General features: G+C 38.7%; 1 protein-coding gene across 1 annotated transcript in view; it reads left to right on the top strand.

Annotated features, from left to right (window-relative positions):
• The window catches only part of LOC121856423 (Down syndrome cell adhesion molecule-like protein Dscam2), a gene marked incomplete at its 3' end in the record, with an annotated part of 359,709 nt that extends 346,528 nt beyond the window's left edge, over positions 1–13,181 (top strand). The window contains exons 27-34 of the mRNA XM_042352021.1: positions 33–221; positions 682–975; positions 2,732–2,879; positions 3,195–3,361; positions 5,942–6,154; positions 6,569–6,763; positions 7,065–7,173; positions 13,017–13,181. Coding sequence (XP_042207955.1) covers positions 33–221; positions 682–975; positions 2,732–2,879; positions 3,195–3,361; positions 5,942–6,154; positions 6,569–6,763; positions 7,065–7,173; positions 13,017–13,181 — 1,480 coding nt within the window. The remainder of the gene's footprint in view (positions 1–32; positions 222–681; positions 976–2,731; positions 2,880–3,194; positions 3,362–5,941; positions 6,155–6,568; positions 6,764–7,064; positions 7,174–13,016) is intronic.
• Between the last annotated feature and the right edge of the window lie 766 nt (positions 13,182–13,947).

Genomic DNA, 13,947 nt, shown 5'->3' with positions numbered 1-13,947 from the left:
AGTATTAACGAGAAATTTCACTCCAACTCCAGGCTATGTTATCCGGTATAGTCTGGAGGGAGAGAAGTCTTGGGTGGAGGAGACGGTTGAACCCGGGGAGACCACCAACAGCCTGCAGCAACTCAGGTGTGGCTCCACCTATCGTCTGCAGGTGGCTGCCAGCAACCAAGTGGGTCGGGGTGAAGCTTCCCGCACCGTCAACACCAGAACCCGCGGCGCTGGTTAGTCTTCAAGTCATGAACATTATACTGAACTATTGACCCCCATGTTTACTTCTATATCTGTGAATATTATCATCTTGGAAAAATAACACCACAAAATTAATGTTTCTGTGAGGTAATTTACTAAAGATAAGTAAAACATTTTCCTAGTTACCGAGTTTTATAATTACTGTTTATATTCAAATACACATACGATTAATAGTCAGTATCAGGTGAGGTAGATAATTGGGGGTTTTTTAGTTGCAAAAACCTTTAAAAATAATCTAGTATATACTGTATATTACTGGTGAATGTCTGTTTTTTCACAAACTTCCTTGATAAAAAAATGATCCTTTATATATGACATCATCTAGAAACCAAGATTTCTTATATTTCATTCATCATTGTTCTCAAAATCCATAACTGAGGAAAGAATGTTTTACTAAAGTCACAACATATCAAAACTTCCTTGTGTCTCCAGCTCCTCGTCAACCACGCCATCAGGACGTTGTAAGCGTCAATTCCTCTTCTGTGACCTTACACTTGTACACGTGGCCATCGGGGGGTTGTCCTATCACCTGGTGGGCGGTGGAATACAGGTCTCACTCCGACGCCTCCTTCACCCCCGTTGCATCTCACCTGGCAGGAGATACGGATTCCATCACATTACCTGAACTCTTACCTCTGACCTGGTATCAACTGCGCATCACCGCCCACAATGCCGCGGGGTCTGCCACTGCCATATATGACGTCGCTACGGCATCTCTTACAGGAGGTGTGTATAGTGAGGCTAGTGTTCATTGTCTCTCCATAGTTCAATATTTTTCTACAGCAGTTGATATTTCTCCAATTCTCCAGTTTCTCTTCCTATAATGATCTCTTATCTCATTCGTCTCCTCTCACAACACCTGCGTCTTCCAGCACTAGGTTCTACTCTCAATCTGTTTTAATACTTGAGATCTTCCAGCCAACATTATATCTTCCCCAGTACACAAATCGCTCCACTTTAATATAGGTTATCCATCCACCAGCAGACAGCCCATTAAAACTTACCAACTCTCTCTCTCTTTCACAAAACATCAAACTCCTCCTTGTTTTCCATTCATCCAAATACCTTCCTCTCCCCCCCCCCCACCACCACCACTCCTAACACCTGGCTGGGTCCTCAACTAAGAGTATTATTGGCAAGGTGTCAACAACAGTGGCTGGTCAGAGAGGTCAGGTAAATGTTTATCCCATTGCTATCCTCCATGGACTCAGTGACGCCATCGGGTATCAATGCTGAATGAGTATGTTGATTAATGGATAAGCATTTGATTTGGTGATTATTTTCGGGATTTTTTTATTTTTTTTTTAGAGGTTGGAGTGTTTTAAATTCATTGGTTGGATTTTAAAATTCGACATTGCTTATATTTTTAATTTGTGTTTTTTAATTTTCTCTTGTATTTAATTTATTTTGGCGTTTTTCCCTTTGCTTTATTTGTGTTTGATTTTCACAGGTGCTTTGGCTTCCTTGCATTGTAATTTTCCTTGATTTGATTTCCCATTCCTTCGCACTGTCTTATTTAACTTCATCTCTTACCGTTTGACTTCCACATGATTTGTTGTTTTCTACCTTGTGCTGATTTGACTAATTCGTTTGTATGTCATTGTTTCATGTTTTATTGGATTATAAAACCAAACCCAAGTCAGGTGTTGAGGTAATTTTTTTTTTATTACGGGGATTAGCCCACCTGGGCACAGGTCACTGACCCACATCGGGGCCTGAGGGGGCCAAAATGTAATAATAATAATAATAATAATAATAATAATAATAATAATAATAATAATAATAATAATAATAATAATAATAAAGAACCATAAAGAAATACAAAAATGAAAAAAATCAAGAGTGAGAAACAATATATGTATATTGTGTTGTCAAAGTAAGAGAAACAATTGAGACCCTGCAATTGTGTGTAAACGAGGCAGAAAGTCAGATCAGCAACCTGGGACTTGGTCATAATTTTCGTGATGCCATATGGCAGCAGGGTCTACCATTAGACAACACATTATGCTTCCAATATCTTCCCAGGCGGTAGTACCTCCCTGTTTGGTAGCTGCCTACTACCTGTTATCGGAAAGGGAGGCGTCTTAGTGTGAAAGCAGGTTACTGATACAGCTGTGATGTGACATAAGAGGGAAGAAGGTTATCAGAGAATGTTTGAAATATGTCTGAAGCTGTAAAACGATCAGACGACCACCACACTAAACTGGGGTGGAATCTGTCATTCTCCTTTAACTCAGAGCAATCACTTGACATTGATGTCTTATGTGCGTAATAACCAAAACAACAGACTCGTTTAACAGATATGCAAGAACCACTTTTCAATTCCAGATATCTAACTATGGAAGCATTTGGCATTAATACGTATGGGAATGTATTTGTGAATATCTTAATAATAATAATAATAATAATAATAATAATAATAGGCTTATTCATATACTGTATGTATATTAATTAACTTTTTGTTCCTTTTGTATTACGACAGCAACACTAGCGCCAGAGTCTGTGGTAGAGGTGGTGGAGAGCAGTGGGTCGCCTCTCTACCTCGACCCTACCGTGTTGGCCCCTGTGGTGTCCGGCATAGCTTGTACTCTCGCTCTCCTGCTCTGTGTGGGTCTGCTTGTCTCCAGGGGGTAAGTGTGTGTTTTCTGTAGGTTTCTTATTATTATTTAGTGGTGTGTGTGTGTTTTGTCTTTAGTGTAAAATCAGCATTTCCCAATTTGTTATTACAGCAAAATGTTAAACTGGTATGGCAATATTTTTCCCTGCGTGAATAAACCTTAAATTATACACAACAATAACATAAAGAATAACAAATATGTACTTTATTTATAATATTTACAGAGATAATGTCTTAAAACAACTAACTATAAAACTTGCTTTTATCGCGTAACTGTTCGACTTCAATTCCCGGAAAATTAAGAATATGTTGACTTTACCCCCGACAGACGCGCGCGGTTCATGAAGAGTGAAACAGCGACCACCGGGGAGGGAGAGAGAACCACCGGAGGAGCCACGTACTCTCGCTCTCTGGCTGAACTACAGAATCACCGTAATGACAGTCAGGAGCAACTCTCACCCGCGGCAAGAGCCAAACATGAAGAGGCTTATACTGGTTAGCCACATTATATTACTAAACATTTCAGTCACACTCAGCCTTTCTTCTCCTTCATTCTTCAAAATCTTTAAGCTGTAAAAAAAAAAAATTAGATTCAGCTCCATAAGATTTAAAGGCTTATTGTTGCTGAGAGTTGAGTGCCATGCTTGGGTACCTTCAACTTGTATGTGATGAATGTGTTTTGTTTTTGTTTTGTGTTTATTGTGCTTTATGTACTTTTGTCTTATACATGTGACTTTGTTTTGTGTGTTCGTGTACAGTATCCAAGTGTCGGCGATGTTATAAATGGTGAAATAATCTACTGCTTGAGATAATACGTTCTTGAGTTATACCGTACTGTATGTTGGTAAGCTTTTAATCTCGAGAGAATGAACAACGATGAACTTACTACAATAATTATTACCAACCAACCAAACTTTGGGATCAAACCTTCGTCTTGTGAGGTGTTGAAACAGACACTTACAAAACACAAACACCGTGTAAAATATACAGGTTAACTTGTCCTCCGCCTTCACCTGGAAGTAAGGTTACTTTAAGTTCACCTGGAAATAAGATTACTTTAAGTTCACCTGGAAATGAGGTTACTGTGAATTTATCATGACCTAAAATTTATTATTGTGGTCATTCACCTTACTAAAAATACTGTACTAACTATATCAATACATTTTTAACTACGCAGCTTAAAAAAAAAAAAAAACTAACCTAACCCCCGTCTCTATATCACTCCAGCGAGAATTATATATTACCAGTTAGGTTAGTGACAAATGTTATATCGTAAACTTTCTCCCGAAATATTTACACAAACATATCAAATCATCGGAGTTATGGTTCCTGTCATATATTATTACAGCTATAAGTTAAAGCAGTAGCCTATGTATTTTACTGCCACCAACATCCTTAATAACTTTCAAACGCAACGCTACAATGGTTTGACGCATATTAGTATTATCACTCTATTCAAGATGTCAAATGGTATAGTTATCTAAGAGCAATGAGTGACGTTATTATTATGTAGCGATAAGAACTTAAACTTTGTCATTTAACCGTTGTTGTGGTTCTTTGCCGAGCCGTCTTGTGTCCTATTTTCTGATTGGTCGCCCTGCCATGTCCAGAGATTTGACTTTTATTTCCTTGAAAACAAAATCGAATCTATATTTTTTATTTTTTATGGGGGTTAATTATGGCATATGATTTATTACTATAGTATATAAAAGATACATCATATATTTTTAGTATATACATCTTTCACATATTTGCCTTCCAACACCAGGAATATGTAGACATGACTAACCAAATTTATACTTGACCATTGCATACAATCTTCAACACATCTCCAACACAACACCAACACTCCTCTAGTACTACAACATTCCATCAGCAGGCCAATATATCACAGGTATTACAACACTTACCTGTACAGTCACTCCAAAAAACTATCTATACAAAATTGTGTTGAAAAAATATAACACAATGGTCGAAGGATTTTGACAACCCTACCGAGACAACAGGAGTCACAGTGTTCATTGTGAAATTCATCGATCATCCCAAGTACAGATATTTGTCGGGGAGGGGGGGGTGGGGGTGCTGACTGTACCTAATACTCGTTACATAAGTTTACTGTAATACAAGATTAATTTTTTCATGAATGTATCTACAAGAAGAAATAGTAGTGATGTGTAATTAATTAACTAGAAGTTCCTTAGTGTTTTTATCTGCCCAATAATCCAGATTACGAAATAAATAAAACTTGATTGTCGCCTTTAAGTTTGTTTATGGAAAGAAATATAAGTTATATAACATTTGGAAAACAATAATATACGTAATCACATTTTTGGGGAAGTTTGGGTGTTTATAATTCACATATATAATGAAGTAATGTGTAGGGGATATATGAGTATTATGTGTAATAGAAAATATTATTCATCTATAATAGTCCAATGTCTACGTCGTGTAATTCTTATATGATTCTAGGTATATTTTTTTCTATATTTTTTTTAAAGCTTGTGTGTAAACTACAGTGAAACCTCTATTTAACGCACTATATGAAGAAGATTTATCCGTTATATCGAAGATTCGTTAGATGTGAAACCCTCATCTTACGGATTATACAGATAGAGAAGTCCGTTATATGGAAGTTTCGCTGTAGTTAGCTTTGTCATGTGCTGTACTGTACCTAATGCCGTTGTGTGCTCGTCTCGGCCGCAGCTTCTCGTCTTGTGTTGTCTTGTCTCACAGTCACAGTCCAGCAATTATAGTGTTGTTGATGCTGCCTTCTTGTATGTTCAATTTATATCTTTATTTTGGTTTTAATTTTTTTTTTTCAAGTTTTATTTTTTGTGTGAATGATGTTTAATATTGATACATTGTGTATTTCTTAATTTTTTTGTGGAATGTTTATTACTAACATCGCCCTTGCCTCAACACTTTCTGCTGAACACTAAATGGATCTTATCTTTTACTATTTTGTTCAGTTGTTTTTACTAGTACACTGTCTGGCCCTCCCCGTACTTATGTCCTCCCTCATCTAGCATCCTCTCACTCCCGTGTCTCCCTGATGGCGGGTTTTCTCCCTGGCAGTGGAGGAGCCATACGAGATCTGCCCATACGCCACCTTCAGCTTACCACCCGGTAGTGGTGGGGGCGGCGCTCTCGACTACACGCTACAGTTTCAGACGTTTGGCCACCAAGACTGTTACGAAGGCCAGCCACAACCGCCAAGGTCTTCCTCCTTCATGGGTGGGAAAAGGCGCGAGGGTGGTGGTGGGGTGGGAAGCACTGGAGCCACTGCCGGTAAGCTCCCCACTCACCCCCTTGGTCCCAATCACCCCTGTGATCCAGTTCACCCCTTACAAACCTTCCCCCGCTCTGTTGTCTCTTAACAGTCCTGTGGACCCCACCATTCCAGCTTTTGTTTATAAAGGTTACTGTTGATATTATTGGCAACCTGTGGGTTTTTAAAGAAATTATTTGTAACTAACACTAAACGCTAGTAGTCATCACTGCTGGAATGGAGAATGAAAATACTCTTAATTATTTCATACAGTAGACTGTGAAACGTGTAGGGCAAAGGAATGGCTTGATATGCATGTTCAGTGTTATTAGGTGTTGCTTGACACTCACTGAAGAGTATGTTGAGTGTACCTCGTGTACTTTCATGCATGTTCAGAAAGAACATTAATACCATATATGTTTTCACTGTTGCAGAGATTGCATGCATCTCAAGTCAACAAACTCTTCCCATCTCTTCGGTGGGTGTTCGTGGACGTGCATGTAGACGTGGACAAGCAGGAGAGGAAGGTCATGGGTCAGACAGTGAACAAGACACCAGTGGTAGCCCTGGTGCCACCCCCGCCCATGGTGTGAGAGACACTTACAAGGTTCCTGTCAGGTTAAGGAGAGGTAAGGGAGGCAAGGACTACTCAATATTATCACCACTGTATTCTGCATGTATCTGTAAGCTTTTACTTAAGATATATCTAATTTTTATATGGTTCTTCTAATTATTTTTATATATTTACCTCTTTAAAATACTAAAGATTACGAATACGTTCTCATGTATTCCGAATAAAATCTTCATAAAATTAAAAGAGAAAGAGAGAATTTTGAAGTTTGAGGAAGTTCAGTATCTACTACAAGATGGTACACAGTGTTAGTGTACACTTAGTACATTTTTCCAGCCTACACATTCTCTTTCCAAAAGGTGCAGACTTCACCTTCCACCCTCCAGACTCAAGCACTGAGAGCAATGATGAGCGATCTCCCATCCCACCCCGACGCCCACCTCATCTCCAGCAGCAGCAACAGCAGCAGCAGCAACAACAGCAGCAGCAGCAGCAGCAGCAGCAGCAGCAGCAGCAACAACAACAACAGCCCACCAACCTACCACCTACCCACCAACAGCATGCCCACCCTCAGCATGCTCGTAGACACCATGCCTTCACTCCCGCACATGCCCATGTCCTAAGGTGAACACTTTGTTTATATTTATATTATGGGGATTTCTTACTAAATTTAAGCTATTGTCTGCATCAAGACAAAGTTTTCATTAGTTTAATAAGGGAGCAACACTGAAGGTATCGCCAAGTAAGTGCTCCCGTGTGCAAAATTTAACAATAATTAGCTATGAAAATTATTTCCTGTGAATTATTTATGTTACATCCCAGTATTTTGTATCTGGCTGTTTGTGCATGTATGTGTGTCATCATACATGTGTGTGTGTGTGTGGTCACAAGTGACAAAGCAACTGCTCTTTTGTGTGATAGTGCAAGTTTACACTCAGAAGTGTATGTATGTATGTATGTATGTATGTATGTATGTATGTATGTATGTATGTATGTATGTATGTATGTATGTGTGTGTTCACACTGATGTGTCCGTGTATATATGTATGTCCACTCGGCTGTGTGTTTCTGTAGATATGTATATTCATACGAAAAGGATGTTACTGTATCCTAATGAATGTTTATTTGTGTCTACATATGTGTACTGCATATGTGAGGGTCTGTGTATACAGTGGTGTATGTGTAATTTAGTATAAGGACACGAGTTCGTGATAAACTTAATAAGGTCATGTGCAGTATTTTACGGTAGTATTTTTTTTACGTTTTTATTCAGTCAGTGGTGAGTCAGTCACTCACCTGACAGTAGTGGCCGTAACATAAGAAGTATCTAACGCCTGACAACTCTGCCTCACTCAGGAATCAAACCCACCTCTTCATATTGTGACGTCAACTTTGTTATCATGTATAGTGTCTTTTATGTCAGTCTCTTTAATGTTTGTGTTTCTCTACATTCAAGACAGTTTATACACATTTTTCTGAAATTATTCAATTGCTACCAGTTACAAAACATACAAGTTTCAGTGAACAACAAAATATGATGAAAACATTGGTGAAGTATTTGGTAATTTTGGTATGAGTCTTTCCCAAGCGAAGTAGTACCTTGGCACCTTAGGGTTGTGCCGGGTGATGACTGTGTATTAGGAGAGAGGGTCGACTGAACACATGTACCAGAGATAAGAGTAAAAATAGTTGGGAAATAAAAATAGTGGAACAACCACATGATGTTCGAGAATGTTTGATATATAGAAAGATAGAAAAGAGAAAACCAGAATTGTAGAGGAATATTGTAAAAGTGAGAATGCATGACACACCAGCGAGTAATTCTGGAGGGAGACTGTGACCAAAGAGAGGCACCAGTGATGGAAGGTAAACGACTGTACCTCCTTCACTTCCAACCAGGTAGTATTGCAGTGGCCACCCAGGAAAAACGGATTTATTGTTCATCATGAAAATATCTTAATTATAAGTACAGTGTAAGTTTTTGGTTTAGTTTTGTAGGAAAAACAGTGTCTGACCGGCGGTGACGAATTCTGTCCAAAATTAATTATTAAAACAACTTCATAATCTAGGGTACTGTTAAGACAATTAGAAAAATTTCAACATTTCTACCACAGATCCTAAAGGTGACCCGTTATTCAGGTGATTAATATCTTCAGATAATCATACACACGAAATCTGGTGATTTTATTTTGTTTTGGAAGATGATCCCCCCCCCCCCCAAAACAGGTCACAACAACAACTGCCGTGATGGTACAACGGTTCAGTGCGTTGAAAAAATTGCGTGATGAGAATGACTTAAAATTTTGTGAGGGTAAATTAATGAAAGTAGAATTTGAGGGTGGCCGGAGGTGAAGTGGAGGTGTAGACTAACAGAGATGAAGGAGAGCCTTGAGTGTGTGTGTGTGTGTGTGTGTGTGTGTAAAACTTTCTTCAGGTGACGGAGTGTTGACATGTACGGGGCCCGGCCATTGTGTGGGGAACCTTGTAAACACATATAGGAATAAATACATTGGGACTTGATTGATAATTATTCTGAAAATTAAAAGAATGAATATTACAATAAAATATTAATTCATTACATTATACAGTCGCTGTATTTATTTCTATTATATGCTATGCCTTATTCTCGAGTCTTTTCATTGCAATAAATTCATACAGTAAAATCACAAGCAAGCAAAGCAAGAAATTATCGCAACTAACTAAAACTAAAGTAAACTGTGATTCACTAAGTTTCACTAAGTTTTATGGAAATCACAGAAAGACGAAATAGCTATGTGAAGGTTCAGTGACACGCGATTACAGTACCGATAACAATTGTACGGGAATAGCGTAGTCATCATCTGGGAGGGGTAGTGCAAGGCTTTAATCTCTTCATGTTTGTTTACTAAAGTTGTTCTCTTCAAATTTTGATTTAATATAGAATACTGTATCTATTGGGCAGCTGTAATAATTAACATTTATGTTAATTTACTTCTCTAAGTCTGACGTCATTCCATATAACCATTTATGAATTTTTTTTTTAGTTTAACCGTATTTGAGTATAACATAATATGGGGTTAATTCTTATTGTGTTTTCTACGAGTGAAAATATTGCTTAAATTCCCAGTAGTATAACAGTAAACAATTATTTTTTTATGAGTGGCATTATATACTGAAATATCAAACAATACAAGAGTTAGTGGCGAATGAAGCACTCGCGTAAATGTTGTACACTTGTTCATATAAAATTTTATCTCAATACTGGGCATTCTTCCTGTGTTGTGACTCAGGGACACCATTATCACTAAACATGGAAGCACTGTGTGTATTGCATCCTGAGTCTCTCGTGGTCACCCTGAGTCTCTCGTGGTCACCCTGAGTCTCTCGTGGTGTTCATTTGTAAATATATATCTCTTACTTTTGCACTTAACATAACATTCTTGCTTAGGAAATAAAGAAAAAAAAAGTGAAGGTGAGCGAGTAAAAGGGTAGTACGGTATAGGCAGGTACCCGACATATGGACCACAATCAGTGACGTCATGTTCTGTTTTCAAGTTCTGGGTGTTAATTTGTGCAGTCCTTTTATCCCTCTTGGCCTTGTGTTTTCAGAGGTTTTGGTTCATCAACAAAGATGTTTTCTCTATGGATTTAAAGAGGTAGAGAAAGCATCATAGGTATATTAGTCTTTCAAGGCACGTAAAACAAACACCAGCCAGGCAGTATAGTAGTGTTAAAAGCTGTACACTGATACACAAATAAACATAAAATCTAAATTTTTCCTAAAGTCTGTGAAAAGTCGCATTAATCTTAGTCACCTGAGTTGTTGACTTCGATATATACGTAAAACTTTCAGATTGGATCTGTTTAGATTTTATTTGAACTTGAATTAATTATTAAAATCTAGCTCATCTATGTTTAATAGCTGGTTGTTTATCTTCTCTGTAAAGTAGTGTTTCCTAATGAGGTGTTGTGGCTATTAATTCAGAAGGTGAGATGTGTTTGAAAAGTTTTATTTCTGGTATTCATTGTGACACCACATGCACGTCAGACAGAACTACTTATACTGGCCTGAGTATCTTGTCATGAGCAGAGTACCACAGTCTTCATCACAAACTATTAGTAATTACGTTTAAAGAGTACTGAACGTGTTACTGCAGTTATCATTACATCAAGACGGGACATGGGTATGGTCTTTTATCTCTGGTGTAAACTCACTTATTATGTCTTGTGCATGTACTCACCGGCAATGCATATATCGTTCATGTACTTTATTGGTTGTACAGTTCGTTCATGTACACAATGGTAATACATACCGTTCATGTGCACATGTCACTATGCATACCGCTCATGTACACAGTGGCTACTGTTCATGTGCACATTTGTTCATGTAATTAGTGGCTATACATATTATTCATGTGCATATTGGTTATACATACCGTTCATGTACACACTTGTTAACAAGACCTTCAGGAGCAGATGTACACATGTCATGACTGTGAGTTAATTAGCTTGCTTTTTTACTACATGTACTAATGAATACTGACATGATGTGCACTCTGAAGCATGTCTTGATGCATACAAAGTCTTCGGTGTCTGTATTCTGACCAAATACCTTAACATTGATAAAACCTTTCAGTGTAGACGTCTAGAGAGAAAAATACCCTTAAGAAGACCTTAAGGATGAGTGCAGATTACGATAGGGTTGCTTCAGGTGTTTGTAAAATTATATAATATTGTCAAATACTTTCTGCTGGCAATGTTGAAAATGTTTCATGTAATTTTAATCAGGGTAATCATGTGATGTTATTCCTGTGGTAGCTCGTCATAAACATACGACGCGGGCAGTGTGCCTGCCTCAGTTCAGGCAGTACACCACGAGCCTCCGGCAGACTCCTACCATGACCTCTCTCATTTTGTTTAATATTTTTTAATATTTTTAGTTCCTTAATTTGGTTCAGCAACCATTTTTGGCCGCTCATAGGATTTTTATGACAAGATGTGATTCACCACCAGTTCTGAGACTTGGGCTCGACGCATTACCAACACAACTAAATTGTTCGAAAACGTTTGTAGTGTGGACGCTTTAAGTCGAAGTTATGAAGTCACGAAAAAGAATCCCTAAATATTATTCACTTTTGGTCAGCAGGATACTTTGCTTGGGAGCCCAGGTTATGTGGTCAATATACGGAGGAAGAACTCCTGACGTGTGTGTGTGTGGAGGGGGGGGGGGCGTCAGCGGCACCTCCTGGATCACTCTCATATCCGAAATAGCAAAGTTCGTAATGTTATGGCTGTTATTTTGTCACATGAGCCAGGTTAGCCTAAAAAAAAGACTATGTACGAACCAAACCTGAACACAAGAGGAGAGGTGATGGTAGTAGCCAGCTGTACACCTGAAAGTTATCATACTACATCTTGTCTCTTGATACCCAATAGACATTATCTTAAACCCTTCTGTTATTTAACTTCATTTTCGTGACTTTTAATATTTGAGGTGATTTTTGATAGTCGTTTGCTACACAAATATTTATTCCACAATACATCGTAATTTGAATGCACATTATGATAACATATATAAATATTTATTGCACAAACAAGATATTTAGATACAGGCTCACTACCATCCTCACTTCATATTTTAACAGTGACTAATTACATACTTTTTAATAGCTAATCACATAAATGACCCCTGAGAGAGAGACTACACCTGTTAACAAGCAAATGGAGGGTTATCTTGTCTGAGGTCCAGCGATTATGACTAAAAACACATACATACATACATACATACATACATACATACATACATGTTTATTTAATTGAGAAGGAAAAATAAAACTCCATAATATATAATTTATCTTATTGAAAAAGAATGAGGAAGACTCAGATTAGTTGGTGTCTCCACAAAGTCAGTTTATATTTGCCCCGAGGAAAAGACTGGGATAAGAGGTCGTTGGTTTAGAATATTTATCATCTATTTACTCTGTGATGATTCATTTCTGTGTATCCTTGTTTCATTTAGGTATATATAGGAATTATGGTAAACAAACTTTGCTCTGCTCACAACCTTTACATATACTTTTTTTTTTTTTTTCTTTGTTTGCAGTAAAAGATTTTAACTGTTCTTCACAAGACCTGTTTGCCTTGTCATTGCACCTGCATTCACTTTTGCTTTGTCTGTCCATGCATTCAATAAAAATCATGACGCACTTTGCCCTCCCTTATAAATATAGCAACAAGTTCCCCCCCCCCCCCTAACCTCTCTATCCCCCCCATCCCCACACTGTTACGTCCTTCCTTGTGACCCCATGACCATCATGCCCCCCCACCCTCAGGTCTAACACCCTGGAGAGTGTGTATTCAGTGGAAGGGGCGGTGGGCGGGCCGCTGCGTCCACCCACAGGATTCTCAGATTCTCGTGAATTATCAGAGGCCGAGTGTGATCGCGACCCTCGTGAGGCGGGCATTGGAGGACAAAAAACCAGAGCACAACAGCCAAGGTAGGAAAGAGATAGTAATTTAGAATAGCTAGAAGTGAGGTGACTTTTTTTTATAATATGAACCACTTTTTATTTATATGATTTCTAGAGGATAATGTCTTTTAAATTTTAGGGAATAAAGAATATGAGCATTAAACTTTTATGAGGTACAGCTCAGTATTAAATGGAGATAGATGGCTTATCGTACAGTATATACTCAGAGCTGGTCACACTGCCAAGAAACACACCCCATAGAGCTGGTCACACTGCCTAGAAACACACCTGGCAGAGTTGGCTCACTGCTCAGACACACACCCCAGAGCTGGTCACATCGCCAAGAAAAACACACCCTACAGAGCTGGTCACACTGTCGCAGACACACACCCCAGAGTTGGTCACACTCAAGCAAGAAACACACCAGCAGAGCTGGTCACACACTGCATACAAGAAACACACAAGAAACACACCCCATAGAGCTGGTCACACTGCCTAGAAACACACCCCGTAGAGCTGGTCACACTGCCAAGAAACACACCCCATAGAGCTGGTCACACTGCCAAGAAACACACCCCATAGAGCTGGTCACACTGCCAAGAAACACACCCCATAGAGCTGGTCACACTGCCTAGAAACACACCCCATAGAGCTGGTCAAACTGCCTAGAAACACACCCCGTAGAGCTGGTCACACTGCCTAGAAACACACCCCGTAGAGCTGGTCAAACTGCCTAGAAACACACCCCGTAGAGCTGGTCGCTGTCATACAAGGGTTAATACAGTATAACAAT

This window comes from Homarus americanus, unplaced genomic scaffold, assembly GCF_018991925.1.
Source record: "Homarus americanus isolate GMGI-L3 unplaced genomic scaffold, GMGI_Hamer_2.0 scaffold10853, whole genome shotgun sequence".
In the NCBI taxonomy this organism is placed as follows: domain Eukaryota; kingdom Metazoa; phylum Arthropoda; class Malacostraca; order Decapoda; family Nephropidae; genus Homarus; species Homarus americanus.
This window is presented reverse-complemented; position numbering and strand designations above follow the sequence as displayed.